This window comes from Panulirus ornatus, chromosome 68, assembly GCF_036320965.1.
Source record: "Panulirus ornatus isolate Po-2019 chromosome 68, ASM3632096v1, whole genome shotgun sequence".
Lineage (NCBI taxonomy): Eukaryota > Metazoa > Arthropoda > Malacostraca > Decapoda > Palinuridae > Panulirus > Panulirus ornatus.
In genome coordinates this window covers 15,262,433-15,288,929 of record NC_092291.1, presented here as the reverse complement: position 1 = coordinate 15,288,929, position 26,497 = coordinate 15,262,433, and the positions used below count along the sequence as shown (strand labels likewise).

The window sequence follows — 26,497 nt, the reverse complement described above, 5'->3', positions numbered from 1 at the left end:
ATCGTAATGAGAAAGACGGAGAAGAAAGATGTATTACGAACGAGAAACGAACGAATGTTTTGAAAAACATGGCAACTAAAGTGAACCTGAACAACACTGCAAAGTACGAACATTGGAAGAATATTTTACTAAATAAGAATTCAGTTGAATTATTCTCTCTGGGGATTTAGAACACCTTAACGAACGAAAACTAAAGAAAATCGGGAAGGGCAACCTATCCAGTTTCAGTACGATATTCCTTGATTGAGGAACGGGATTCTAGTGCTGTCACTAGGTGCCCCTGGCAACCTATTCAGCGATCTTTTGTAATGACCAATGAGCTAAATGGATAATATTGACGTCTGAAATCCTGATTTTTTCTTAAGTTACACTACCTGTGTACTTGTATTGTGTACTACAGGTATTACTGGGTTTTCTAAGAAGGGAAAACCTCGATGGCATAGTCATGGACGTTTTCTAAAGATATGTCAGAAATACTTTACTGAAATGGAGTGGTAGATCTCCCGCGGAAACGAAGAGAATATCATGAACAAATTGTGATGGACTTTTTACACACAGAATTCCCCCCCCCCCCCCCATCCAAGTAACGATATGTGATACACGTCTAAGATGAAAAAACTGCTGAACTTAGGAGTGACGCATCAAGCAGGATGAAGGACAACAGGTAACACCTACCGACAGACCACCAGGGGCAATAAAAGTGGAATAGGGGAAACAAGAAAATATGTCACTACCGCTGAGATCCTCAAAATACAACAAACTATTACCACGACTGTGTGGATATGACTGAAGTAACGAACTGCACGTCCAAGGAAACTGCTGAAGACCGTAAACTGCTGAATGATGTGTGTATGGAGAGGGGAAGGTTGGTGGCTTGTATCAAGTCAGAAGGAAAATTTTCATTATTCATTGTAGGCACATTTGATTCATTTATATATATATATATATATATATATATATATATATATATATATATATATATAGAGAGAGAGAGAGAGAGAGAGAGAGAGAGAGAGAGAGAGAGAGAATGGGCGTGCTGGAAGGGATGGATGTTGGGGGGGGCGGAAACAATCGTGTGGACGGCCGACTAAACAGTTACCCAGCCAGGCATCACGTGTTTTTGTCCCCAACCTTATAAACCTACGACTAAGCAATCCACCCTCGGTGGACGCCACAGACAGCACCATGATAGCAGAACTCCTCTCTCTCTATATATATATCTTCGTAATTCGATAGCGAGGAGCCGCTGAGGGCCCTCACCGTGACAGTGTATCATAGTCGACGAGAAACGGTGAGTGAAGTTCTCGGACGAATCGGCCCCTTGAACTGGCAGGTAACCGTGACACATGCTTTATGCACCCAAGTCTACGTTGTTCAGTGGGAAAAGTTTCGGAGACAATTACCAGACCACATTGACTAATCATCACCTTGTGGCACGAGCAAACTCTCTCTCTCTCTCTCTCTCTCTCTCTCTCTCTCTCTCTCTCTCTCTCTCTCTCTCTCCCTGAGGCTGGCGGTAAAGATGGCACATTAGGTTGCTTGTGTCAGACGACAGTCTAGTTTAGCTTTTACCACCACAGTTCTATATAGGATCGTGCGCTCAAGAACGTGTGTGTGTGTGTGTGTGTGTGTGCATATCTATATGTATGTAGGTGCATTTTTGTGTGTATATGCACCTATATATGTATGTATGAATGTAAGCTTATGAGTGTTACCTCAAGTATCAAATGTCGTGTAGTTATAATCCGTTGAGCACGTTGACCTCATAAGAGAGAGAGAGAGAGAGAGAGAGAGAGAGAGAGAGAGAGAGAGAGAGAGAGAGAGAGAATCATTCGGTTAAGTTACATTGCATCTTCAGGTGCTGGACGGGAAAGCTTCTGCCACGTCACCAGAGGGAGTTGAAGTCGAGTGGACAGCTGAACTAGCGGACGAGTTGTGTTAGGAACCAACAATACGTACCTGCTCAAGCCCCGCTAAACAGTGAATTTTCCAATATGCTAACTCATACAATTAGCTTCGTATGATACTAATATTCCCTGAATACGAACATTCATATCATTCAGACGGATTCTTGCATAACAGAGCGAAATAGTACAACATTTACGGTCACTAAACTCACACACACATTCGTTACACAGTCTCAGGCGACGGGGATGGTCCACATTAATAATGGAACTGTCCTCAGCTATTAACAAATGTGTTTACAGTCATCTACCTTGTGTTATGGTCTGTATAAGCTTTCGTACGTTTTTCGTCACGCTTTAGTTTGGAGTGGAGAGGCTTATTTTCACTTATCTATTTTGGAGTCACAGTAGGTTTGTAGGAGACACCTATGATTTACCTTTGTTGGTGAACGTTTGAAGGGGAGTATCTTGAAGCCACACGTGTGTCCAGGACAGCGTAGTGCTTCTCAAACAGAGAAGAATCAAACCTTCACATGCTACACATCTCACACTTGCCTTGCTGGCTGCCATACTTGTTTATGTTGTTTCATTGCTAGTTCAGACAGATAACTATTGGCTAAATTCTTACTATGCATGTGGTATAGTTGAAGCCCCCACTCACAGATGGCGTTTCCTAGGTGTGATTAGTTACATTTCCCGTTCTTTCTCATACTCGGCAGTTATGTATAGACGTAAACTCATGTAGATCAAGTTAAAGCTCGTAGATGATAGGCATCTTATAAGCGTGAAGAATCATGTAAATAGTACGATGAATCCGTGGATCATAGAGGTACCACACACGTATTATATAGCTCAAACATGTCTAAGATGTACGTAAGAAAACCTTTTTTTTTTTCTAATTGCCTACTTTAAGGAAATGGTCTGCAATATAAGTTCTGTGTTAATAACCAAAGTTTTTTGTTGAAACAGCGCTTACTTTAGCTTTCTCAGTCTTACTAAACCGAAAGAACCTGGTTGCAAAGGGATTTCATTTAGATGAATTCAGTACACGAAAGACTCGTGGAGATTAAGTAGATCAACTCAATGATTATTCTCGATACTCGAGTTCGACAGAGAGTCTCTAATCACAGTAATATCCCCGTATTTACAACGGTTCTTCATAAGTGAACTGCGTGTCTAACACGAGATAATAAAACTCGCTCTGAAATTAGTGGGAGCGCAGAGGTTAGGTGCGTGGCAGTTGGTGATGGGTGCTTGGCAGCTGAGTTGGGCCTGTGGCTGTTGTGTTCGCTTTGACCTTCACCAGCCGGTAGCGGACTCAAGACCTTCCCTCTCGTCAGCAGTCCAGCATTTCACACACTTTATTGTTCTGTAAGGCTCAGCCTTTACACGGAAGTCCGTTACCTTCTTCACGGGATGTCTGGGATCTATTCCTTTCTCGGCAGCAGAGCAAAGCGTCACGCATTCACTCCTCTCCGTCACTGTGAACCGCTGGCTGGCCGAGAACAACAGATGCTACCAACGATGAAGCAGCTGCTATCGTGGTACAGCTATGCGGGCCTCCTGCCTGCCTTGATTAAGGGCATGCCGAGGTTAAATGACCCTGAAGATCACTGGTACGAAGGAAGGAAACTGCAAGTATCACGGGTGTTAAAAGAACCTTAACCTGGTCATGTAGGACTGAAGGAGTGTATGCTGTTGCAGAATGGACACGTGTGTTGCCACAACGTGGTGTTGCAAGTCAGACACACATGGGATGTTCAATCTTCCACACGTATGACAACCAAACATATATAGAAATTATATGAAGTTGAGGATATTCCTCAAACACAACTTTGCCCTCTACTACACCGCCATGATGACGTATCATAATTACCAGAAGTACTATTATGGCTTATAAAATACCACAGCCGCCAGCAGCACCAATGTGGATGGCTAGGCTGGTACCTCACCCTCCGATAAACATACCACGAGTGACCTTTCTCTCAGTCTATAGCAGCTCCGTGATGATCGGCAGCACCAGCCTAGCCCACTCTCCGCCCGGAGGGTGTCTGCCTCCTACTCGCCTTCCCTGTTACACGTTACCGTCCATTACCGTCAGTGAACACGACGGAGCATAATTGTTTGTGTGAACCAGTCCCACGCTGAGTGGTGCATTACTCGACGACACAGACTATATAATACGTTAGAGCGAGTTAATGCGTTTAACCTTTAAAGTGAAGACTAGATTCAGAAAGTAACCACTACTATATAGAAATATTGACGACACTTTTTGTTATCTGTACTTTGAAACCTTTTGATCTACTGGTTTTCTGCTTCTTTTCACACTGTTCGAAATGTCCAAGAATTTCATTTAACTGATGGATTAACAGCCAGAGATACTACGAGACTTATATGTGTGGTAGGCTAAAGACACACTTGAGAGAACCTCAGAAAAAAAGATCGAATTCTCCTTGTTGCGCCCTTGTTTTCGTGACGACCGACGCTTCCTGTAAGATGTGAATAAGAGGAACGAATCTATTGTGTTTATAACTGGTGTTTGTTTTTCTTGGAGCTCCGATGTACCGGCTAGTGATAATGGTCTTTTACACTTCATGGCAATACGGTAGGCAGGAAACTTAACTTCAATTTACGTGTTGATGAAGACATTCATTTTGATTCTTTTATTTGGCTGATGGAAGGCTTGTTGACTAAGATCTTTCAAACATTTTCTTGTGTGAGCATACATACGTCGGCAAATATATAAGTGCACTGACTCAAACACGCCGTCATACACACAGACATAAACAGACGTTCACCTAATCAAAAAAGCACACAAATATACAAGTACAAGAAAAGAAGAAAAGATATACACATGCATTGTTACATTAGTTGAATACCCATTTGTACTGAAAGGTATTATGGGTCTAATCATTAGGCCAGTCCCCACGTCCATCTACCTAGCTGTAACTTTAGCAAGCCCACTGGCAATTTGCGGGACAAACACCACCACCACTGGGGCTCGAATCTACGCCCAGCTGGGTGAGGGCAGATAGACAAACAGAGGAAGAACGCAATATCAAGACACCCCAGCAGCAACTTACAGCACTTCCTCATTACAATGGAACCTTGTCACTCATCTCTGAGCAAATAGAGCGAAACTCATCCACCGGTTCTCCAGCCAGAGGCCGCTGTAGCATCTTTTGTGTGTCAGGCAGTTCCCGATCAATGTTCTGGAGAGTGACGGGAAGATCGAAGACTCGCAATGGCTTAGACTGGACGCGCGGTCACTTTAGCAGGTAGATCGTCTTCCGCGCCAGACTATCTTTGCTTCGCCTCCAGTTATCCGAAGACTGAATAATCACAGACTTCTATCGATAATGTCCATGAGCCATTTGCTCCGGTCTTCAACTTGCGTTACGTAACAACGTCCATGCCATACCTAGAACCTGAAATCACAGCCTTCTTCTTTAAGCACTTGAGTACAAAAACATCGTGGGAGAAATCGAGAAAAAGACCTGTGTGAATCTTAGAGTTTTTTTGAAGATTTTTTTTTTGCTTTAGATGGTAATGGTAGATTCTCACGGTAGGAGGGGTGCTCGTGAGAGGTTATGGGCCCTAGAGGGCAGAGGGATGTGTCACTGGTGATGAACCTGCTGTCGTACTGTACTTGTGAAGACATGTCGTCCTGGCGCGTCGAATGGCTAGACAATGAAACGCTCATTATGAAATCATCCTATTATCATAGTCTCATACCTGCGGTTGCCTTACTTCGTTACAGTTATCCAACATGTTGATAAAGTTGAAATACATCATTCTGTTCAGACATTTTAGCTTGTTTTCTTCGTACGAATAAATAGATAAGCGACTTATGTAGAGACATTACAAAGCCATCATGTAGAGAGAGAGAGAGAGAGAGAGAGAGAGAGAGAGAGAGAGAGAGAGAGAGAGAGAGAGAGAGAGAGCGGACTGACTGAGATATCTGTCCATTCATCTAGTATATCCTTCCTCTCAACTCCCCTTCACCCTTATAACCTGACCCTCAGCCAACAGTCCCTGTGCTCCCCAGAACATACAAAACCCTGATACCATTCACTCATCCTACGCACCTCACCCTCTCTCAGCACTCAAAAGTGATCTTAACCAGTCACCCATACGTACCCCTGAGACCCTCACGAGGCCTTCTTCCACGTAGCCTATTACTATGATGTAATGTCTTTATTCCTTTTATGTTTCAACAATCAATTTCCATTACCCTCATGTCTGCTGAGGGCTACTAGCATCCAAGTCCTGGCTCCACTCACGCCTCACGAGTGTATCCGACACAGACCGTTTTAGAGTACAACCAAGCCCTTGACAAATTCTCATTGAGCCGCTTCATTCACAAACGTAAATCAAGGACAGGGATGGAGGAGACGTCGGTGTTTCCTGGACAACGGCGTATGTCGTTGACACGAGTGTGACTGATCATTCCACGTTGAATAGAGAGCCCCATCACGTTCATCGCAGAGGTCGCGGGAAATGGTGCATAAGGGAGAACATCCGGTGTGTCAGTAGACGAGATCAGCTTACGCACAGCTGACGGAGAACGAAAGTACCGCTGGAAATATTTTGGTCCCAGAGCGTTATCATACTTCACTCGAATGCGGTGCTAGACATCTGTTATTCATTTACGATTATTTCCTCTTCCAAGACGAATCATGGAAAGGTCAGAAAACCTCATCAGAATACGAAGACTATTGGAAGACATATGTCGCTGGAAGTACGGAATATTAGCACCTGAGTTCAAGTGAGAGTCACGGATTTCAGGGCATTGCGTGCTGCCGGCCCGGGCGGATGGTTGGAACACGGCCATGCATAGCGCGGAGGAAAGGTTTCTAATAATACATTTTGCCAGTGAGAAGCTGTCACCTCATGATTCTAGAATTAGGACGCGGAAAGTTGTGTTCGCATGTTTGTCATTTAAGGCGGATCTTTGCTAGGGGGAAATTCATTTTGTCTCTGTTCCTTGGAAATAGGGTTGGTGGCAGAATGTAGGAAAGTGCTCTGTTGCTGGGTTGGTTAGTGGGTGCCCTATGTGTTCTGTTTGTCTTCTTTCCACTCTAGAAACATATATAGTCTCTCTCTCTCTCTCTCTCTCTCTCTCTCTCTCTCTCTCTCTCTCTCTCTCTCTCTCTCTCTCTCTCTCTCTCTGCTGGTCGCGTTACGGATCAAGCAGATGTTGTTCCCCTGTGGGGATAGGGTCTTGTGACAACCATTGCAAGCGTTCCTCCCTATAACACTTGTTTCAACTTATGCTGATAAAACGACCTTTACTACTTCAAATACTATTATATCAATTGCTGTCAATTAACTCCTCGATGTTTTTTTTAAGAATGTCACTAATCATTATGTGAATTAGAAATGTCACTATATTTTTTTTACAGTTTTATACTGCTTTACAGTGACAATGTCTTCGGCTCCGTCGAGTTTAAGCTAGGTGGCAACATGTAGAAAATAATTACGCGTTCTTACACATGACCCCAGAGGAAGGTAGGAGTCTTCTGAATCCCTGTGTACATGGAAGGTTATGGGAATGACGGATAAAAGTACACCTGAGAAGGTTATCCACTAGAGGTCATAGTATTACCTGTGGTAGAGATGGACAGGATAGTAAAGCTGTAAAACAGGTTGAAATATATAAAAACGGAGGAGGGTATCTTATAGGAAAGTGTTAATGGTGAAAGTTCATTAATCTGTTTTGCAGAGAGGAGGCTTAACTCTAATGTGAAAAGATGGTTGATTTTTAAAACAATAAATTACAGTCTATTTTTTCTTCTTAAACCAGGCATGAATGATGAAGGTGAATATGCTGGTGTAAACATGGTGATTAATGGTATCACATTTTCTCTTCGGAAAGGGGAAGTGTTGGAGATAAAAAGCGAAAAGAGAATTACTAAGGGTAGAAGAAGGTTAGGGTTAAGGCTAAGAGCAGAGGAAAAAGATAGCCTAGGTAACTAAGGAGAGGCCAAATGTGTGTGTGTGTGTGTGTGTGTGTGTGTGTGTGTGTGTGTGTGTGTTGCAGGGGCCACATAATATACGAGGTTGCATGTTGGGCCGACAGCTTTTGTGATTATAACAGACCATCGCCTCCGTCAGCCCTCCAGCTGAGCCAACCCACCCTTCACTGGGTCAACACTCCGCGCCACTCGCCAAACACACACGCTCTTCCCGCTCTGTGTACTCCACACATTTCCTGCGCCAAAGACAACAGTAATGCGGTAATTTGCGAGTGTAGGAGCCAGCACCAGGAGACTGCATACGTAACTTCGACCGCATGACGGAGATGTGAGAGAGGGTGATAGTCTCTGTGCGGGTGTGTGTGTGTCTGCTCTCCAGCTGATGGAGGGGTCACGATTGCAGCTTTGAGTGTTGAGGTACTGCAGGGATGAGGGTTGAGACGCTGCAGATGAGGTTTCAGTACTTTACCTGTCCGTCTATCTGTCTGTTTCCCATCCCATGTATGTTTCTCTTTCTCTTCTGTCTGTCCAGACAATCTTTTTTTGCCTGTTTGTCATCTCTATTTGTATTTGTCTTGTTCATTCTCTTGTTGTCACCGAGGCAGAGTTTGTTGACAATGGTGTCGTTTTGTGTGTACCCACCTCCTGCGTCAGGCAAGGAGGTAGGAGAACATGCAGCCACGAGTAGCATGTCCAGCGCACATGTTCTTGCCAAGAGCTGTATTAGTGTGTATATCTGAACACAGGTCCATCACTCACGCTCTGCACCTTTATTATCCCTCCAACTTCTTCTTCTTCCTTCTTCTTCTTCTTAATACTATAATCATCGCTATCGTAGTTATCATTATCATCATGATTATCATTATCGTTACTATCACCATCATCACAAGTATCATTATCATCATCACTATGATATCTATGATCCCTAATGTCTTGAGTCCCAGAGGCTGTGGCCTGCTCTTCCTGTATACCAGCGTTAGGTTTAGCCACGAGAGACGGTGAGAAATCGTATCATATTTGGAATGTGCTTTAGGTTTCCTGTTTTATCACTTGGTGGGCGAACTCTTGCCTGCCACAATTACCATGATATGTCCTGAAGCTGTGTATAATTATGTCTGGGAGGTCGAGGAACCAGGTTTTCTCCCGTGCTGTGTGTGGTAAGTAGTCCTTCCTCTAGCCTGTCACACTGTATCAAATGAATTATGGTAACTTCGTGGTTCCCTCCAGGCTGGCTCTGCGCCCCTAGATGGTGGTGGTTTCTTTATATGGTACCTGGATCACTGGAGGTCACTATGGGACTTGAGTTATTGTAATACAGTATGGTGGTTGGATAACTGTATTGCAGTATGATAGTTGGGTGATTGTATTGCAGTATGATGATTGGGTGACTGTACTGCTGTATGATGATTAGGTTATCATATTGCAGGAACTATAATGCATCATGATAACTTGAGATTATAGTATGATAACTAAATTAATGTGAAGCATGGTAATAATGAGACCATTGATCGGAATTAAATGTCCATTTATAGGCATCAAGTATCGTGTTATTTTGTATCGTTCATAGTCGAGTCTACGATACACATGTTAGTCAACTAAATGGAACGTGTCTTCCTTGACCGACACAGTTCTTCATTATTGTCCAAGAAGCTCGCTAAGTCGTACATAAGATTCGAGTATCTTCAGAATGGAAGGTGACGTCATCAAACAAACCCGAAATTGGTCATGCCCATTAAAGGTTCGAGGTCATGGCTACATAAAAGAAAAACGAGAAACAACGAGCGGTCAGGCCAAGCTGGGCACTAAGAGCAGAAGCTGACCCAACCGGTTGTGAGAGCGTTGTTACCTTGCTAGACCTGTGTTGGTTCAGCCTCGAGAGATTAGATTTTTATGCAATTTACTTCTCAGTCAAAGCTGAGGCACAGATCACGAACCATAGGTATTCCATCAAAGCTGAGGCACAGATCACGGATCATAGGTATTCATTCCATCAAGAGGAATTTTTCTTTCATATGAATTTCCACACGTAGGGTTCCTCCATCTAGTGTTTCTAGTTCAGAGGATTCCTCATCCAGTGTTACTGACCCGGGAAATGTGTTGCTCGGGAAGTTTTCTCACTGGACGAGGGCACCACAGGATGCTGCTGAACCGGGGTTTCTCACTTGGAAGGTCACGCACAGCAGCTTTCCTCACTTGGGCTCCTCAGTGTTCCGCATTGAGCGGGACTCCTCGCCAAATGTTCCTCACGTCGATGGTGTCTCAGTCAGGAAGTTCCCCTAACTCAGGTGTTTTCTCACCGCTGTGGAGGAGTACGCCATGCTGGAGGTAAAAGAGGTCACCATCGCCTCTGCCGGAAGTGGTGGAGGTGTGGTGGAATGCCAGTGCTGGAGGTAGCGTAGGAGATGGGATGGTACCTCCGGAGGCAGTTGAGGGAGGTGGGGTGGGAGGTGGATATACCGGAGAGGTGTATGAGCCCGGAAGAGAAGATGGTATCGGATTGAGGTGGGATGACCCAGACGACCGCCCACGCCCACGCCGGTGCGGTATGTGTGTCAGGCGCCCGCTCGTTCGTGGGGTCAGGGGACACGGCAGGAATGAGGAAAAGTGCCCACCACACAGACCGACTCATAACGAAAGCATCCACCACCCACACTGACCCATAACAAAGGTGGGAATTATCCATACTAGAAGGGATTACAAAAGTCCATCATATTCCACATGAAAAGTACTTCCTAAAATCTCGCGACCTCCTTTATGATCTGACACTTTGACGATTGTGAATACACTGGTGGTGAAGTAATGACTGTGTCAAGGCACAACCTTATCAGTGTCGTGTGACAAAGGACGGAACAACATGGCCATTCATAAGCCCCCTCTGCGTTACGCTGCGTATCAAAAGGGTTTCGGTTGTGGACCGATTGTCGTGGTGGGCACAATAGGCACTCTTGGCCTGTGGGCATGAGGGAGAAAACATTAACAAGGCGGCTGTGATAAGTCTCCCATGTACAATGGCTTTACTGCGTACCACTTCTGTCTGTCTGTATATCCTTCTGCTTTGTCTGTCTGTCAGTCTGTCTCTCCCTCTTTCAAATCCTAAGGTAGATTCGTGTTTATCTTTTTTTTCTCGTGCCTTTTCAAGCGTTATAGTGACCTACATCACCCAGAACCTGAGGGGGTTTTAAGACACATTTTCTTGCATAGTATCAAGTTCTCTGAAACGTTACCGTTACAAACAGGAAATTACAGTTGTTACATATTTCGACACCACAGGGAAGAGGATTCTACACTCCTATATCACCGTCTCACCCTTTCCTAACCATCATAGCCAACTCATTGAAACCTTTAAACACTCCTTTACTTTGACTGTTTCTTTATTCTGTTCAACTCATTCACCGCTTTACTAAAAAAAAGTGTAGTGTGTGTGTGTGTGTGTGTGTGTGTGTGTGTGTGTGTGTGTGAGTTCATATATATATATATATATATATATATATATATATATATATATATATATATATATATATATATATATATATATATATATATATATATATATATATATAAAAGATGCCTCCTGTCCTCTGTTACTTGCACAGAAGAGAGTAAAAGACAAAGTAAGGTTGCAATTCCTGTTTCCATGTAGAGCATAAACAGTAAATCTTGGTTAGTTGTGAGCCATGTGCGGCAGTGGCGTGTCTGGGGCCAGAGCGACCCAGTATGGCAAGGCAGCAGGTTGTTCGGGAAATGTCACTGACCAGTGTCAAGCATGAAACACCAGCAGGACCAGAACCACAGCCTGCGGTACCGTTTATCGTCATCTTTTATTTGTCTCAACACTGCCTGGTCCCGCTCACCTGCTGACATGGCTGGCTTTGCTCCTGCTGCTGTGTGATACAGACAGGTGGCAGGTTTAGGCAGAATATTGTCTTAAGATATTGTGTGGTTTCTGGCCATTCTCACACCATCCGTCACCTTGCTGGGTCTTCCCCCTGAAGCAGCGAGAGAGAAAGAGAGCATAATAGTTGCTTTAAGCTATTTATGATAATAAGTTGTGCGACGGTCTTGAAGTGTAATGACTTAACCTGTTCACTACACTGACTTGGTCGTGAGGAACACCACCTGTTCACTACACTGACTTGGTCGTGTGGAACACCACCTGTTCACTACACTGACTTGGTCGTGAGGAACACCACCTGTTCACTACACTGACTTGGTCGTGTGGAACACCACTTGTTCACTACACTGACTTGGTCGTGACGAACACCTCAATACTTCGATGCCTGTCTTACTTCGTCGTTGTCATAACACATAGCGCCACCATCCTGTGTAAGTCGGAGGACAAGGGTCGAGGATCCTCTCCATTATAAGCTGAGAGTTTGAAATATGTTTTCAGAGACTAATCATCGTATATTTTCAAGAAATCAATGATTAATCTACTTCAGGAAGGTGTCACACCCATCTCTTGCCGCATCTGTATGGACGTAATGACTCACGTGGTCACAGCTGTGTGTGTGTGTGTGTGTGTGTGTGTGTGTGTGTGTGTGTGTGTGTGTGTGTGAATGAGGTTCCTCTTCCTGTTTGTAGGCGCCGTGGCTCAACGTCAGGTGTACCATCTGTGTTACATTATTAGTACTGGATGCTCATGGTAAACCCCCACACATGACAATACATTAATTACCATAGGACCAGAGAGTTACACACACACACATATGCCATTACCGAGTTGGTAAGCCAAGTATGTGAGGGAGTTCGGGGAGTTTCAACAACTGCTGTGAGTATAATGGAAGGCATCAATCGGTCGTAAAGTAATGTCACTCCTGATCATACCCTCACACCTCTCTCCCGCTCACAACCTGACACCTCACCCCAGCCCACCCTACGTAACCAAATTCTTGCTAGACATTTCGCACCAGCTCTGTCTTGATTGCATCTCGTCACGTTGACCTTCCGCTGAGCGTTGACATAGTTGTGAAGATGATGATGCCGAGCTGGATCCGCAACAAGAAACATAACATCGAGTTCTCTCCCTCTCCCCTCCACCAGTTCTTACATGTGCCTCTTTAACCAGACGATGTAACCTGGATATAAACATAATCGCCCAGACGTTTTTCCTGCTTGCGTCGAATCACCAGAGGGTGTCTTCGTGTTAAAGGTCAGGACACAGAATGTAAAATTAATGTACAGGCGGAGGGAAAAAAATGAAAAAAAAACCTCATGTTTTTCCTGCCATATATATTTTTTTTTAGAGTTGATGATAATGGCCCATACAGCCAGCATCGTGGTTATACCTATCATTATGTGAACTCCTTCCTGTTGACCTGAGAGTTAAGCTCATCCCTCGAGCCTCCAGGGCCAAAGAAGACGGTCTGGAATACAGAAAAACTTTAATACGTTGTCATTAAAGTCCTCGAGATTGATGACCCAAAGCCTCGCCTCATCACAGGACACAGTCTCTGGCGCCGCCAGACGGTTCTTATTCTGAAGGAAAAGGAGTCTAGACCTTCCCTCCCACCACTGTGTTATGGTGGGGGGCCGCCCGCCAGCGACCCCTTTTGCTCGAGACTGTCTGATCTGGGCACCGTTACCCACTCCTGGTGGAGATTCATCTTGCATCATCTTTCTCTTTCTCATCCTCTTTCCATCCATCAGTCTTTTTTTTCCCTCCTGGTAATTCCTCTGTTTCCCTTAACCCCCCCCCCCCCCTCTCTCTCTCTCTCTCTCTCTCTCTCTCTTCCTTCAACGCAGCCGATTTTGCGGGAGGTCCAAGATGTTTAGAAGTCAAGCACCGGTGTTTGTTGTGTGCCACTTAACATGACTGGAATTACCATCTGCCAAAATCGAAATTCCACACAGTTGCCTCCCTAATTGTCCCTTCGCGCCGTTTACCCCAAATATATATATATATATATATATATATATATATATATATATATATATATATATATATATATATATATATATATATATATATATATATAATATAAGTGGAGTCAGTCTGTGGGAAACGGAAACGCCACGGCCAATGTCAAGGTACATCCTGGTTCTCCAAGCTGCAATCGAGGTCAGCCGGCCTTATGGAGTCATGAGCCAAGCGACGTGGCTAAGCCAGCCAGGTTGTCCGCTACCCTGACCCATCTTCGCCACCCTCCACTACCACACCCCCAACTACCAACACAGGAGGTTCTACACGCCTGTTATTCCCACCAGTTGTGCTTCTGTGGCGTCATTATGAACACATACACACACACACACACACCCTTAAGCAGAATGACTGGGTCAAGTGGCAGAAGAAAAGCGGTTTCAGCAAACCATCAAGTCAAAGGGAATTATAAAACACTTGTTTGGTTGTCGTAGATAATCCACATCTTTAAACCAGTTTTACCGTCATTATCAAACCAGATTTGACATTATTAAACCTGTGATATGACAGATGTTAAACATCTGTCTGTCATTATGATCTTCTCGCAATTCCGAGCTACTGAATCACATACGAATAACATCTACAAAAGATTCTATCAGTGGATCAGACCGACTCACAGGTCATGGCAATGACACCTCTCCTGAACCTATGTAGGTCGTGGTACGGATCTCAAGTCAGTATGGATGTTGGAAAATTACTTGAGGGTTTTATTCACTGTTTCTCCAGGTTAATGAGGCCGGAACTTCATGGTTTAGATGAGAGAGGCTGAGTGAGAACTAGGTGACTGACGAATGATCGTGTTAAAGGTCGGAGCGCTTGTGGTGGCGGTGGCGTTGGTTGGCGGCGATGGTCGTTAACTTTCATGTGCGCCAGAGGAAAAGCAATGAAGGAGAGACTCTTGAGGTTGAAAGGAAAACAGAGAGAGAGAAAGAGTAGTGAAGGAAGAAGATTGATAAAAGTGATCATATCAATTTGAATGGATAAATGGGCGATGAGAACCAAGATGAACAAAGGGAAGAGAGTAAAGAAAGGTGAGTAAACGAGAGAAGAAAGAAAGAAAGGGGAGGAGGGGCAACACCACCACATCATGACCTGGCCAGACGTGCGGAACTGAGGAGGTCTCCAGCGTAGCGCCCTTACCCTTATAGGGATCAGGTCGTTGGTTTACCTTTAACCTGGATGCAGTGACTGTATACATGTGTGCAGTGTTCTGGTGTCGTCATGTGCCTAGCGGATGTGTGTGTGTGTGTGTGTGTGTGTGTGTGTGTGTGTGTGTGTGTAACATTGGCAGTGTTGTTAGAAGCGCTGAAGTACTTTAATTAGAATGTGTCAGTAAACATTTTCATCAACAATGCGTCGATTCGTTAGTTTTTTGTTTTTTTTTAACATACTAATAAAATCTGTAGATATATGATCAAAAGAGTTTGATTGATATTCTAGAATATATTAATCAATGTCCAGCGAAGTACAGTTAATTCGAACGGCTTCATTATGAACCCTGAGTGAAAATGCTGCTCCAGCTTTAATTAAAGTATATCAAAAAAATGAATCATTGAACGAGTGGATGCAGAATATGTACTAAGAATCATATATATATATATATATATATATATATATATATATATATATATATATATATTATATATATATATATATATATATATATATATATATATATAATCCAGGGCAGGCGAGTGATATAACGACTGTCAGTTTTTATACGTGTGAGTTGGTGAACGTGTGAGGAAGGGATGGTATGACCTCCCTCCTCTTCCTCCTCCTCCTCCTCTCCCTCCTCGAACACATCAACCCGTGGGAACTTGGCCTTGGGAAAACCTTTTCTTGAACTCGTACAAGTGACATGCCGGTTTTTGGGCAAACGGTGGATGGGAAGGAAGAAGAAGAAAAGTTGAAAACTTTTAATCGATTTGTACCTAAGGATGTCATTTCTGGTCTCGTTCGGAGAGGAAGTCGTTCATTGGCCTCGTTCTGAGAGGAAATACTCCAAGACCTACGGTATAGTTGGCTCGTATTAAGGTGAAGACGATCCGTTTTTTTTCTTTTTTTTTGCAGGTGTCATTTCAAACTCTGGCACTGAGAGAGATCTTCTCTGTTTAGATTCCTGCAGGTTTGGGTTCACGCTTGAAGAACTCGCGGCGGAGACAAGTCATTCTCGGAATTTGTTTGATATGAAACCATTCGTGGATCTGATCTTGGCAGGCAGAAGACCTTCTTCCACTCGTCCTGGAAGATAGAGTCCGGAAAATAAGTCCTTGAAAACTACCTGTTTTTCTAGATTTTTCTTTCGCTCAGAGTTGGGAGACGGTTCAGACTATGCCATGGGTAATAATTATTCTGAAGTTATGGGTCACTGGGTTCTGATGCAGCCTTCGTCATTTTAGGCTCTCTACGCTTGTTATTTCCTCTCTCTCTCTCTCTCTTCTCACCCTAACTGTAGAGCTTATATAACGAGACCATGTCTCCTCTGAGGTAACGGACTCCAGCGTCAACTGATCTTCTTCGTTCTATTGGTATGATTGTTTTCCCCCTTTGCGTTGGAGACGGAGGATTGCTACCATGCATCCACCATCTCTTCTTACTGCACTGACTAGAGGCTTGTTTACGTCCCCTTCATGACAGCACCGGAGGTGACCTATAAAAGATGGTCATGTCCGCCTCTCTGGGTTTGCCAGAAAGGCTCCCATGACCTGTTCTTGGGAGGTAGTGACCAGGGGGCAGCAGCAGCAGCAGCAGCAGCTCGGGCGTCCCGTTACCTGCCTGGGGTCGTTCGCTGCTTAGTAGTCACATCTCGCATTCTGGGACACTTGCCGGCTGGTCGGCCTCCCCCCTACCTCCTTAGCCAGCTGACGTCATTTCTGACACCTCAGTCCGCGCTGCTAAGTCACAGATGTCGGTCTTAAGAAGCCGCCAGTGTCCTTGACGCGTTGCTTATAAGAACCTGACAATCATCTTCACCGTCCAGGCTGTCACTCTCTCACGGTTCCCATACGTTGCTCGATCCTTTGGCTGTCCTTTTCCTACTCTCCAACTGGACTCCTCCTCGCCCTTGCTCTAGTACACTGTCCCCTGGTTTGCTTTATGAGGTAGGTAAAGGAATATCCCAAATATCAACGCTGTACAGACAGTCCTACCGTCGGAGACAACTCTATAGCATTTCCCTGTATGATACTCCTGTTCATACTTTATGCACTAGGCCAAGTGACTCTGTGCCAGGATCTTACAGAGCTAATCCATTCGTTGTCCCCATACTACTACACCACTCTCCAACCACGTCCGGTTCAGTATGATCAGTATGTTCTTAAAGTATACAATCCCACATCTTGAAGGTTCGATAGTGTTGTCCACGATCACCTTTTCTCCGTTTCTCTATCCAAGACAAACTTTGCTACTCGTACTCTCCTCCGTCGCTCTGTCCAAGACAAATTGCTTCTCATTTCTCATTTATGGCTCGTTGAGTTCTCTGCATTCATCCGTCGCATGACACTATCTCGCTAATGATATACCGTTAGGCATGTTTGCCCACGCATTATATATGGTGATATATCACTCGCTGCTCTTCTACCCTGCTAGTAACATGAATGTCGATGACCCGACATGGGCTTACTGTAGATAACTCCACGACTAGGGGGCGAATCCATAGTGGTCCTACTTCATACTGGATTAAGTACAGGCGACCTTAGATTGAGACGAAGTCAGTGGTGGTACGACCTGATTCAAACCTAGATTGATGCAATTCCTGACAGGCTCGTCTTTAGACTGGTACATTCTTAGACTGATACATTCCTAGACAGGTACATTCTCTAGACTGGTAAGATCCTAAACTTGCACGAACCTAAACTTGGAAGATCTTGGAGCGAGAAGGCGTGGAGAGATAACGGTACTCCTCAGTAATACCCAGTTCACGCGCCCCGCTCACCGTGTTCACTTTTATGTTCGAGATGAAGGATGAATATTCTTAACCCGGTGACCCCCCGGCCATAACGCGAGACCCCGAGTTGAATCGCTTGTCTTCATCTGGAGGGCTTTATCACTAACGAATCGAGTGTGACCCTGGGTTAAATGCGTGATCCCTCTGAATACTAGATCACTGAGGCCGCCCGAGAAGGTAAGCTTCGTCTGTATACAGGTCACGTCTTGCTTTACAGGGTGGTTCCCAGAGCTCTTGGGAGGGTATAGAATGCTCTCCCCGTGACGTCCTGGGGTGTTGTACTATACTCTCCCCGACGTCTTGGGGTGTTTTAGGGTACTCTTCCCGACATCTGGGGGGCGGGAAGGATACTTCCCTCAGCTCTGGGAGATAATGGAGGTTATAGGTTACCTCCTCGGGCGTTAGGAGGTCACTGAGTGCTTACCCCAAGTAAGCAGCGTCTTTTTTTTTTTTTTTTTAACCCATCCTATGCCTCTTGTGCCACGACCCTTCCTATTCCCTTCCTGCAACTCGTAACGGTATCCGTCCCATATGAACTACACCTAATTACCTGCCTCCCTCCTTCCCTCCCCAGCTCGCTACGTCAGACCCACGCCAGTCAGGTACACCTAACTGACTAGGACATCACTAGGTCAACGAAACACACATTCCAGTCTCGAAGAAAAAGCAGTCAAGCAGGAAGAAATAACTCCACTTAAGGTCCCTACTGAATCTGGTGTCAGACTCCTGCTCATCGAGCGAGCTAATTACAGTAGTCTTGTTCAAATATGTCACAGTCGTATTACAACTCGGGGTGTCGTTCGTAATATCGTCACGCCTTCAACGACCATCGTTATTGCGATAAATGACGGTGTAACAACCAGACTCTCCAGACCGGAGGCCAAGTGTGTGTGTGTGTGTGTGTGTGTGTGTGTGTGTGTGTGTTTGTCATGAGTGAGGAAATAGGCCGCTGGCATTGGCCACTTGAACAGTGAGAGTGTGAGTGATCTTAGACTTATCTTCAACACATGAAGAAAGTGTTAAAAGATTTGTCGGTGGGTGGATGACATACCTTAATGATGACGGCCTTAATGACCCATAGTGGTTGATAGGCTTAAGCCCAAACAACCTTAACCAGCCAACTGTTGGCGGGCCATTAACCCCCGCCCTGCCTCGGCTGGCGACGTCAGTATGTGAATCACTGTGTTTAATAAAGGATATTCATGATATTAGGCTTCTGCGGTGTTCCCTTCACGGTAAGGCTTGCTTACTGTCATTTCAGGCTCGTGCCTGCCAGGGTTCGAATCCTTGGCGAAGCAATAGGCTTGCCGATCGATTAACTGGTTACTTAGGCTAAGGTACGCTATTTTTTGTAGAGTTAGATGTCTTTTTTTTCCCTAAAGGATTATCGTATTGTTTCTTTTCTTTTGAAATATAGTTACAGAGAAATCAATTTCATAATCTCCATTGTACTTGTAGGTCAGTATACTTGTGAAGTCTAACAGTGTGGTTCAGCTGTTTGCTGGTGAGGTACCCGTGTGTGATTACTTTTTGTAATGACTATTCATGTGTTACAGGAAGGGAGTTCTACACTCGTGTTGCCCCTTCTCTTAAACTTGCTTTTGTGTATGTGTGTGTGTGTGTGTGTGTGTGTGTGTGTGTGGTGGGAAGGGGGAATGCTAGGGCCCCTCAAAATATAGACGTTTCACAGCAAGTGGCGGTAGCTAGAAGACCAGTAGTGTCACTGGTCGCTGGGAGATCTGAGAGCTGAGTATTACAGAAGTGGCATACCTAGCGCGTTGTAAGCTGGGGAGGTAGAGGCATCAGGACTTTTGGTTGCTGGGATTTTACTGAGGGAAATGTACGGGAGGTGAAGTCGGCGACTGAGGGGGCAGCAAACTCAACCGGCTCTTGGCGAAAGACTTAACACCACCGGCCGGTGCAGGATCCTGGAGGAGGTGTGTGTGGAGCGAGAGCCGGCTGGGATAACGGTTTCGACCAGCGGGCTGCTCACCCAGATGTTTTAGGGTCCATGGCGAAGGGGTCCTGGCTGGGTCAAGGTGTGGCTTCTCTAGTTTTTGTGTCGGGCATCGTCCATTGTGGGTCACTAGAGTGGACACCATTACCACCTCCTCCCTTACACAAGCACATACCTCGAGATCCGACACACGCTCATCCTTGTTATACACACACACACACACACACACACACACACACACACACACACCTTTCTACCTTTATATGTTTGCGCTAACAAGATTTCTCCCTTCTGTCCTCAGCTGCTCTGGCCGTCTCACAATTCCCGGTGTTTACGCTCTACGCGCAGAAGGTGTGCTTGCCCAAGGATCGTCCCGCCTGCTCCATGCCATGGGCCTACGAGTCGGTACCTGGCCTGGCCGTCACCAAGCACTTCGAGGTCGACACCCGACCTGCCAACACCAGAGGGGAGTGTGCCATCATGTGCCTACAAGAGGACCAGTTCATCTGCAGGTGAGCTGCGTGTTGGAGCTGGTGACTGGTGGTAGCTCAAACAAGAATTACTTAGACGTGAATATGGTAGAGTGCCTATGATGTAATAGGAAAGTAATCAAAGTAAGCAATTTGTATGACTTTTATGGGACTGTGTGATTATACCCAAGAGTGCAGTTAGACAAATGATAGGGTCAGCAACTGCAGCCTACTTTTGACAGTGGAGGAAGAACATGTTACCTGATGGAAATGGTTATTTGCAGTGCGTGGAGTAGACTAGGGAGGGGGATGTTAGCGTGAGACGAGAGTTTAACACTTGTTTAGCCGTTAGGAAAAGTGCAGACACTAGTGAACAAACCAATGATGAGGGGAAGACAGATAACAATCAGGAATGCAGACACAACACTTCCGTTAGCATCGTGTAGTGGCAGCAGTATGGCAGCGCTTGTATCAACAGACAAAGATAGATTGAAATGCATTTTGCACAAGGGTGGCTCACTGATGAGAAACTAGAACACAGAATGTTTACTTTGTGAAAGTGATACATATTGAGGGAGGGAAGAATATGACCTTAGACGTTTGTCGACGACTGGTGGTTAGATGAGAGAGGCACGGACGGTCGATCGACACTACGGAGAGAAAGTTTGTTTCGGAAATCAGGTACTTCTGGAAAGAGATATTGGAGAGAGAATTCGAGTGTTTTATTACTGTCATAAACGCAGTAGAGGAGAATGAGGGAGCAGATGTAAGCGTGGAAGTATAGTTGTAGGGAAAGCACGAGGATGGTATAACCGCCCCGCCCCAGGGCTCACCTTCCACAGGATAAAGAATATTTCTCCTTGACTTCAACAGGGCCGCGTCCTTCGACCCCATCACTGGCAACTGCACGCTGGCACAGGTAGACCGTAACATGGCTGGCCGAAAGCGTCTGATAGAACTCAACCCTACAGCCGACTACGTGGAGGTCGCCTGCGTGCCTAAACCACAGAAAATGTGCGAGTTCCAGAAGTTGCGGGGTCTCATCCTGAAGACGGTAGATGCTGTGCACCAGGGAGTGGGCTCCGACGAAGAGTGCCGAGAAAGGTATGAAGACCCGTATACTCGAGGTCCTCCAGATATGGCAGGAAAAATGACCTTTTTTCAGCATTTATGAGTGACACAAATACCATTTCTCTTTACTACATAGGAATGAATAAAATTCCATGTATTTCAGCATCTATTGATTGATAAAGATAAGCTATCTTTCTGCGTATGTAGGCTATGAGCCTTATTCAATCTAATAATATTCACGAATGAATGGTAATGGAATATTCTTATATTTTCTTTTTTCTATGTGTGTTCTTTGATTCAGTGCTTACTATAATCCTAAATTATGCTCAAGCCAGAGTTCAACGTTTTGCACCTCAATCAGCTTAGAAAAAAAAATCATAACAGTTCTTGACTGCTAACTGGACAGATAGTAGAATCAGAATCCCATTTCATCTAATAGCTATCAACATCGGATCATAGTCTTGTTGCTCTGGTCTCTGGCATATTCCTATATCTCCGTATATAGTCTTGCCTGCTCATCTCCTGCCACACATCACTCTGATATGTGTAGTTGGTGTTTACCGCAATGTCTTGTGTTGTATTCATTCTGTCTGTCTTTTGCCAGGTGCCTGAAATCCAACTTCAGTTGCGCTTCCTACGACTATATGTCCCCAAGTGAGCAGGTCTGCCGCCTCTCCCACCACACCACTGCCACACTCGCCCACGTCGACGAGCCGTACCTCAAAATCGAGAACTCCACAAGCTTCGAAATGCAGTCCTGCTATCAGGTAGGTGTCTCTTGCTGCAGGATAAATCTTGCTGGTACGTTCTTTGTCCTCACTAGGTACGATAATTATCAAACGATCATGTACGATACTTTGGATGTTACATACATTGTTTACTAGTGTTAACCAGCCTTCTAGGCGTGATAACTATTACGCTCACAGTTGCTGGTGGTGACTGATATGATTCTGCAGAGACAGTTATCTGTCTTTAAGTTTATTAAGCATTTCTGGTATTGCCAGATATGATAATTACCAAAGCCTCGTATGATAACTGCTGCATTAAGGTGTGTCAACCTGTGTTGTTGACATCGGTGTCAATGCTCGTGGGAGGAAAACGCTATCAGTCATGTGCATTAATTACTCTAACAAAGTAAATTCTTTTTGCCAGATGCATTATAACGTAACATCATGCATGATAAGTATTGCTGCTGAGTACGATGATCTTTACAACCTGATTCTTTTTCTGCCAGAAACGATAGGTACTGCAGCCAGGCACAATGTTTGCTTCTGCCAGCTATAAACTTTGTTGCCATCTGCTATGAACGCTGTTTTCAAATTGTTTTTATCAATTTTGCTGCAGCAAGCACACACGTGTGGTTAAAAACGAGCTTCTTCCTGCAGTCTTGCACAATAATTCCCTGGGAGACGTACGATAGTGCTTGTTGTTAAGGAAGTTATACCCCGCTGCCAGGCTTAATCATCACTAGCTCATAGTGCGAGAAGTACTCCAACACTTTGGTGATCAGCACTTCTGGTGGTGCGATGATTACTGCTGATATATGTGTTAATTTCTGCTTCAAAGACCTTTGTTGACCCTCGTTCCTTTACTTCTTGATAAATACTATGTTCTCCTGGCTACATCCTCTTGACCTCACGTTCCTGTTGTTCCTGAACATTATTTCGACCAAGTATCTTTAATTCATCAAGACTGACCCCCTCTTCTGTCCGCCCTTGCTGGCCCATAAGTGTTCCTGAGTCTCTGCTGATGATTACATATTTGAAACCCTCCGTTGCATCTGACCTGACCGACCACTTGCTCCCGACACACCTGTTGCTGACAGTGTTCCCTTAATCTCTACTCCTCCCTACGTGTTCCTGAGCGTTGTCACTGGCCAGGCTCTCCCGAACGTGTGAGTATGACTTTCTAACAATGATGATGTGTTCCCAGACTTTCCATTCCAACCACGTACCATTCTTGACCCCCTTGCCACCGACGACGTGCCTCCTTCGACACTGTCAAACTCATCGCGTGTTCCTTCCTGTAGGTGACGGTAGAGTGCCGCGGCGCGGAGATGTTGGCTCGGATCTCCACCTCTACCATCTTCGACGGCAAGGTCTACGCCAAGAACCGACCCAACTCATGCGTCATCGACGTCACGAACACCACCGACTTCGAGATCATGATCCCCTACAACGACATCAACTGCGACGTGGTGCAGGAAGGTCCTGGCACCTTCTCCTCCAACATTATCATCCAGGTAGGTTCTGGGAGGAGACAAGAAATCTCTAAGTGGGTTGTGTCATCAGTGGGCTTAGGTCAACACCTGCGTCATCCAAAGTATCTTCAACTTACGTCATCCAAGTACCTTCACCAACACATCAACACCTCTATTGTCCTAATGGGCTTTTATCAACGTCTGTATTGCCCAAGTGGATTTTTGTTTTTTGGTCAGCATTTGCATCATCTTAATGGGTCTTGATGAACACCTGGATTATCCTAATGGGCTTCTGGATGAATAGATTATCCAGGTGAGTTTTGATCGATAATTGCAGCCTGCAGGTAAGGATCCAATATTAGCATAACCAATTCGTACTGGTGTAGAAATGATCACATCACCATTCATTTTCTCGTCAGAATAGTGTCCAGTGGTATAAAGTCAGGCTTGGAATCTGTTACAGTTGCTCTGGTCAGTGGATGTGTCGATGAGTTTACATTCCTACTGATACAGATCATCTTGGCAAAGCCTTAGAATTGCTTTGCTGAAATAAATGAATGCCGATTTCTTGTCCCTTTTCACACGTAAACATGTTAACGCTCGTTTTCTATTCTGTTGCACTGCTGACTTGGAGGTATACCTGGGGTAAGTTGTGGCGTCTTTGTTATGGTTTTACCAGCGTTGTGGTCATGATAACAGTACCTCAGATTTTGGCCATGAATGATTCAGTGTTAAAGATATTTCTTGTCATCTATTTTCATATCAAAACATCCAACTATGGACAATAGCCCTCATCAATGCCAGGCCTTAATGAAGAGTTGAAAGGGCTGAAGAGATAGAGAGAAATAGAATAAGATAAAGTAAGAATCATATGTTCTTGACGCTACCTCGCTAATGCGGGAAATGGCGAATATATATATGAATATTTTTTTTTTTTGGCAGGAGATTGGAAAGCTTCTAAAATGGCTGACCAAACGACACGCTCTGTTAAAAGATTTTGTCGTCAATAAAAACCCATCGTTTTCTCCCTCCTGCAGCATCATGACATGATCGTCACCTCGGCTGACGTGGGCCTCGCCCTCCACTGCAAGTACGAACTCCAGAACCAGACAGTGACGAACTCCCTCCTGTCAGGCCTGGAGGTCAAGAGCGCCGTTGACACCGCCGAGTTCTTCGAGGAGACGATCGTGGAGTCTCCCAACGTCGTGATGCGCGTCACCAACACTAACGGCGAGGACATTATCACCGCCCAGGTATAGTCACCACCTCCAAGAGTCAGATCCCTGAAGGAATGGGTAGATGAGACGAGGGAAAGGCTACGTAGCGAACAAGTACAGTGTAGATGGAGGGAAGAAGGCTATGAAGTAAATAAATAGATAGATGGAGGTGGAGGGGGCGGGGGGGGGGAAAGCTCAAAGGAAAATTATAGATAGGAGGAAGAAGGTTATGTACCGGGAAAGACTAATTCTTGAACCAACAGGATTATAGGAGAATCTGCGTCCTGGACTGATAGATTACGTGAGGGGAGGGAATCTACAAACTGACCAAAAAGCAGATTTAGGGGAAGGCTACCCATTGAACAAATAGATAGATAGAGGAGAGAAGGCTACGTATTAAACAAATAAGTAGATGAAGGGGGAAGTTCATTTAATAAATAGACAGATGGAGAGAAGGCTACGTATTTAACAAATAGAGTTGGAAGTGAAGACTCAGCACAAATCAACAGAAGAATGGGAAGACTTCCTGTTGTGCAAAGAGATAAGTAAGGGTATTTGTATGTAGAAGTTTCAATGTACTGAGAGAGAACAGGACACATGAAGAGGTAAAAGGGATCTTCTTTTAATGGTAAAAAAGAAATCAGAATAGAGATAATGACAGACAGTGAATTTGGGATACAAATGATCGTATCTTTTGTCAGGTAAAACTATAAGCAACAGTCAAGTATAATTAGCATGAGAAAAGGTTGAATCTGTTTTCAGATAGCAAACAGAACGATAGTTTAGCCATTGGATAATCATCATAAAGATGAAATAGATATAGTGAACTAATACTGGCAGGAGTTATACCATAGATAAAGTCTAACAAACTAGTTCATTTCAGTAGAAAGGATTTTAGTCACAAAAGGTGACAGAAATACGAAGCATATTATCAAACATCATCTTCCTATCTCATGTCGCTCTTTTCACTCTATTAAGGATTACATTTTCTTCCTTCATCATTCACTCTAACTGGACATCCTGTGTCCTGTGCAGACCTCGGACACCCTCTCAAGATTCTCTATCCTTCAGCCCAACTCAAAGTCAGAATCATCTCTGAATTATTAGTGGCCTTCCATTACCACCCGGGCAATCCCTCACAGCTCAAACTTGCCCTTTTCCGCAGGTGGGTGACAACCTGGCCTTGCGCTTCGAGATCACGGATGAAAACAGCCCCTACGGGATCTTCGTGCGGGAACTAGTGGCTATGGACGGACAGGACAACTCCGAAATCCTCCTCATCGACAACTCTGGCTGTCCTACCGACACCACCATCATGCAAGCTGTTGTCCAGGTATGGCCTTCGTAGGCTACTGGCTTAGAATCACGCGTTATGCTGCAGCTGTTGTGTTGATGAGCCTTTTGTCGTATTGATACATAATTTCGTGTTTACTATTACATGTCTTCCCTCGATGTTTTTTTTTTTTGCCATGTCACTACAGCACTGTTTACCTTTCCAGATGGACAGCGTTGCCATCATGCACGCACCTTTCCAGGCCTTCAAGTTCCCGGCCTCCGAAGTGGTTCAGTTCCGCGCCCTGGTAACCCCGTGTCTGCCGCATTGCGAGCCCGTCCAGTGTGACGTGCAGGGCTTCGACGGCCTCTTCCGCAGGGAGCAGTCACTCGGCAGGAGAAAGCGAGAGGTGGGTGGTGATCATGGTGGTGGCGACGGTGGTGGAGTGATGGTGGTTGGAGCTGGTGTGTAGTAGGTTGTAGGATATGGTAATAGGGGATTTGGTGAATGGTTCGGTAGAGAGTGTGGCGAGATGATGTGAAGGAGTATGTTTTTGAGGGT

At 44.9% G+C, this 26,497-nt stretch overlaps 1 protein-coding gene across 1 annotated transcript in view; it reads left to right on the top strand.

Annotated features, from left to right (window-relative positions):
- Positions 1 to 26,497, top strand: part of LOC139747457 (uncharacterized) — a 69,091-nt gene that overhangs the window by 38,946 nt on the left and 3,648 nt on the right. Inside the window, exons 2-8 of the mRNA XM_071659813.1 lie at positions 20,007 to 20,217; positions 21,049 to 21,279; positions 21,851 to 22,013; positions 23,276 to 23,488; positions 24,484 to 24,699; positions 25,829 to 25,996; positions 26,163 to 26,345. Coding sequence (XP_071515914.1) covers positions 20,007 to 20,217; positions 21,049 to 21,279; positions 21,851 to 22,013; positions 23,276 to 23,488; positions 24,484 to 24,699; positions 25,829 to 25,996; positions 26,163 to 26,345 — 1,385 coding nt within the window. The remainder of the gene's footprint in view (positions 1 to 20,006; positions 20,218 to 21,048; positions 21,280 to 21,850; positions 22,014 to 23,275; positions 23,489 to 24,483; positions 24,700 to 25,828; positions 25,997 to 26,162; positions 26,346 to 26,497) is intronic.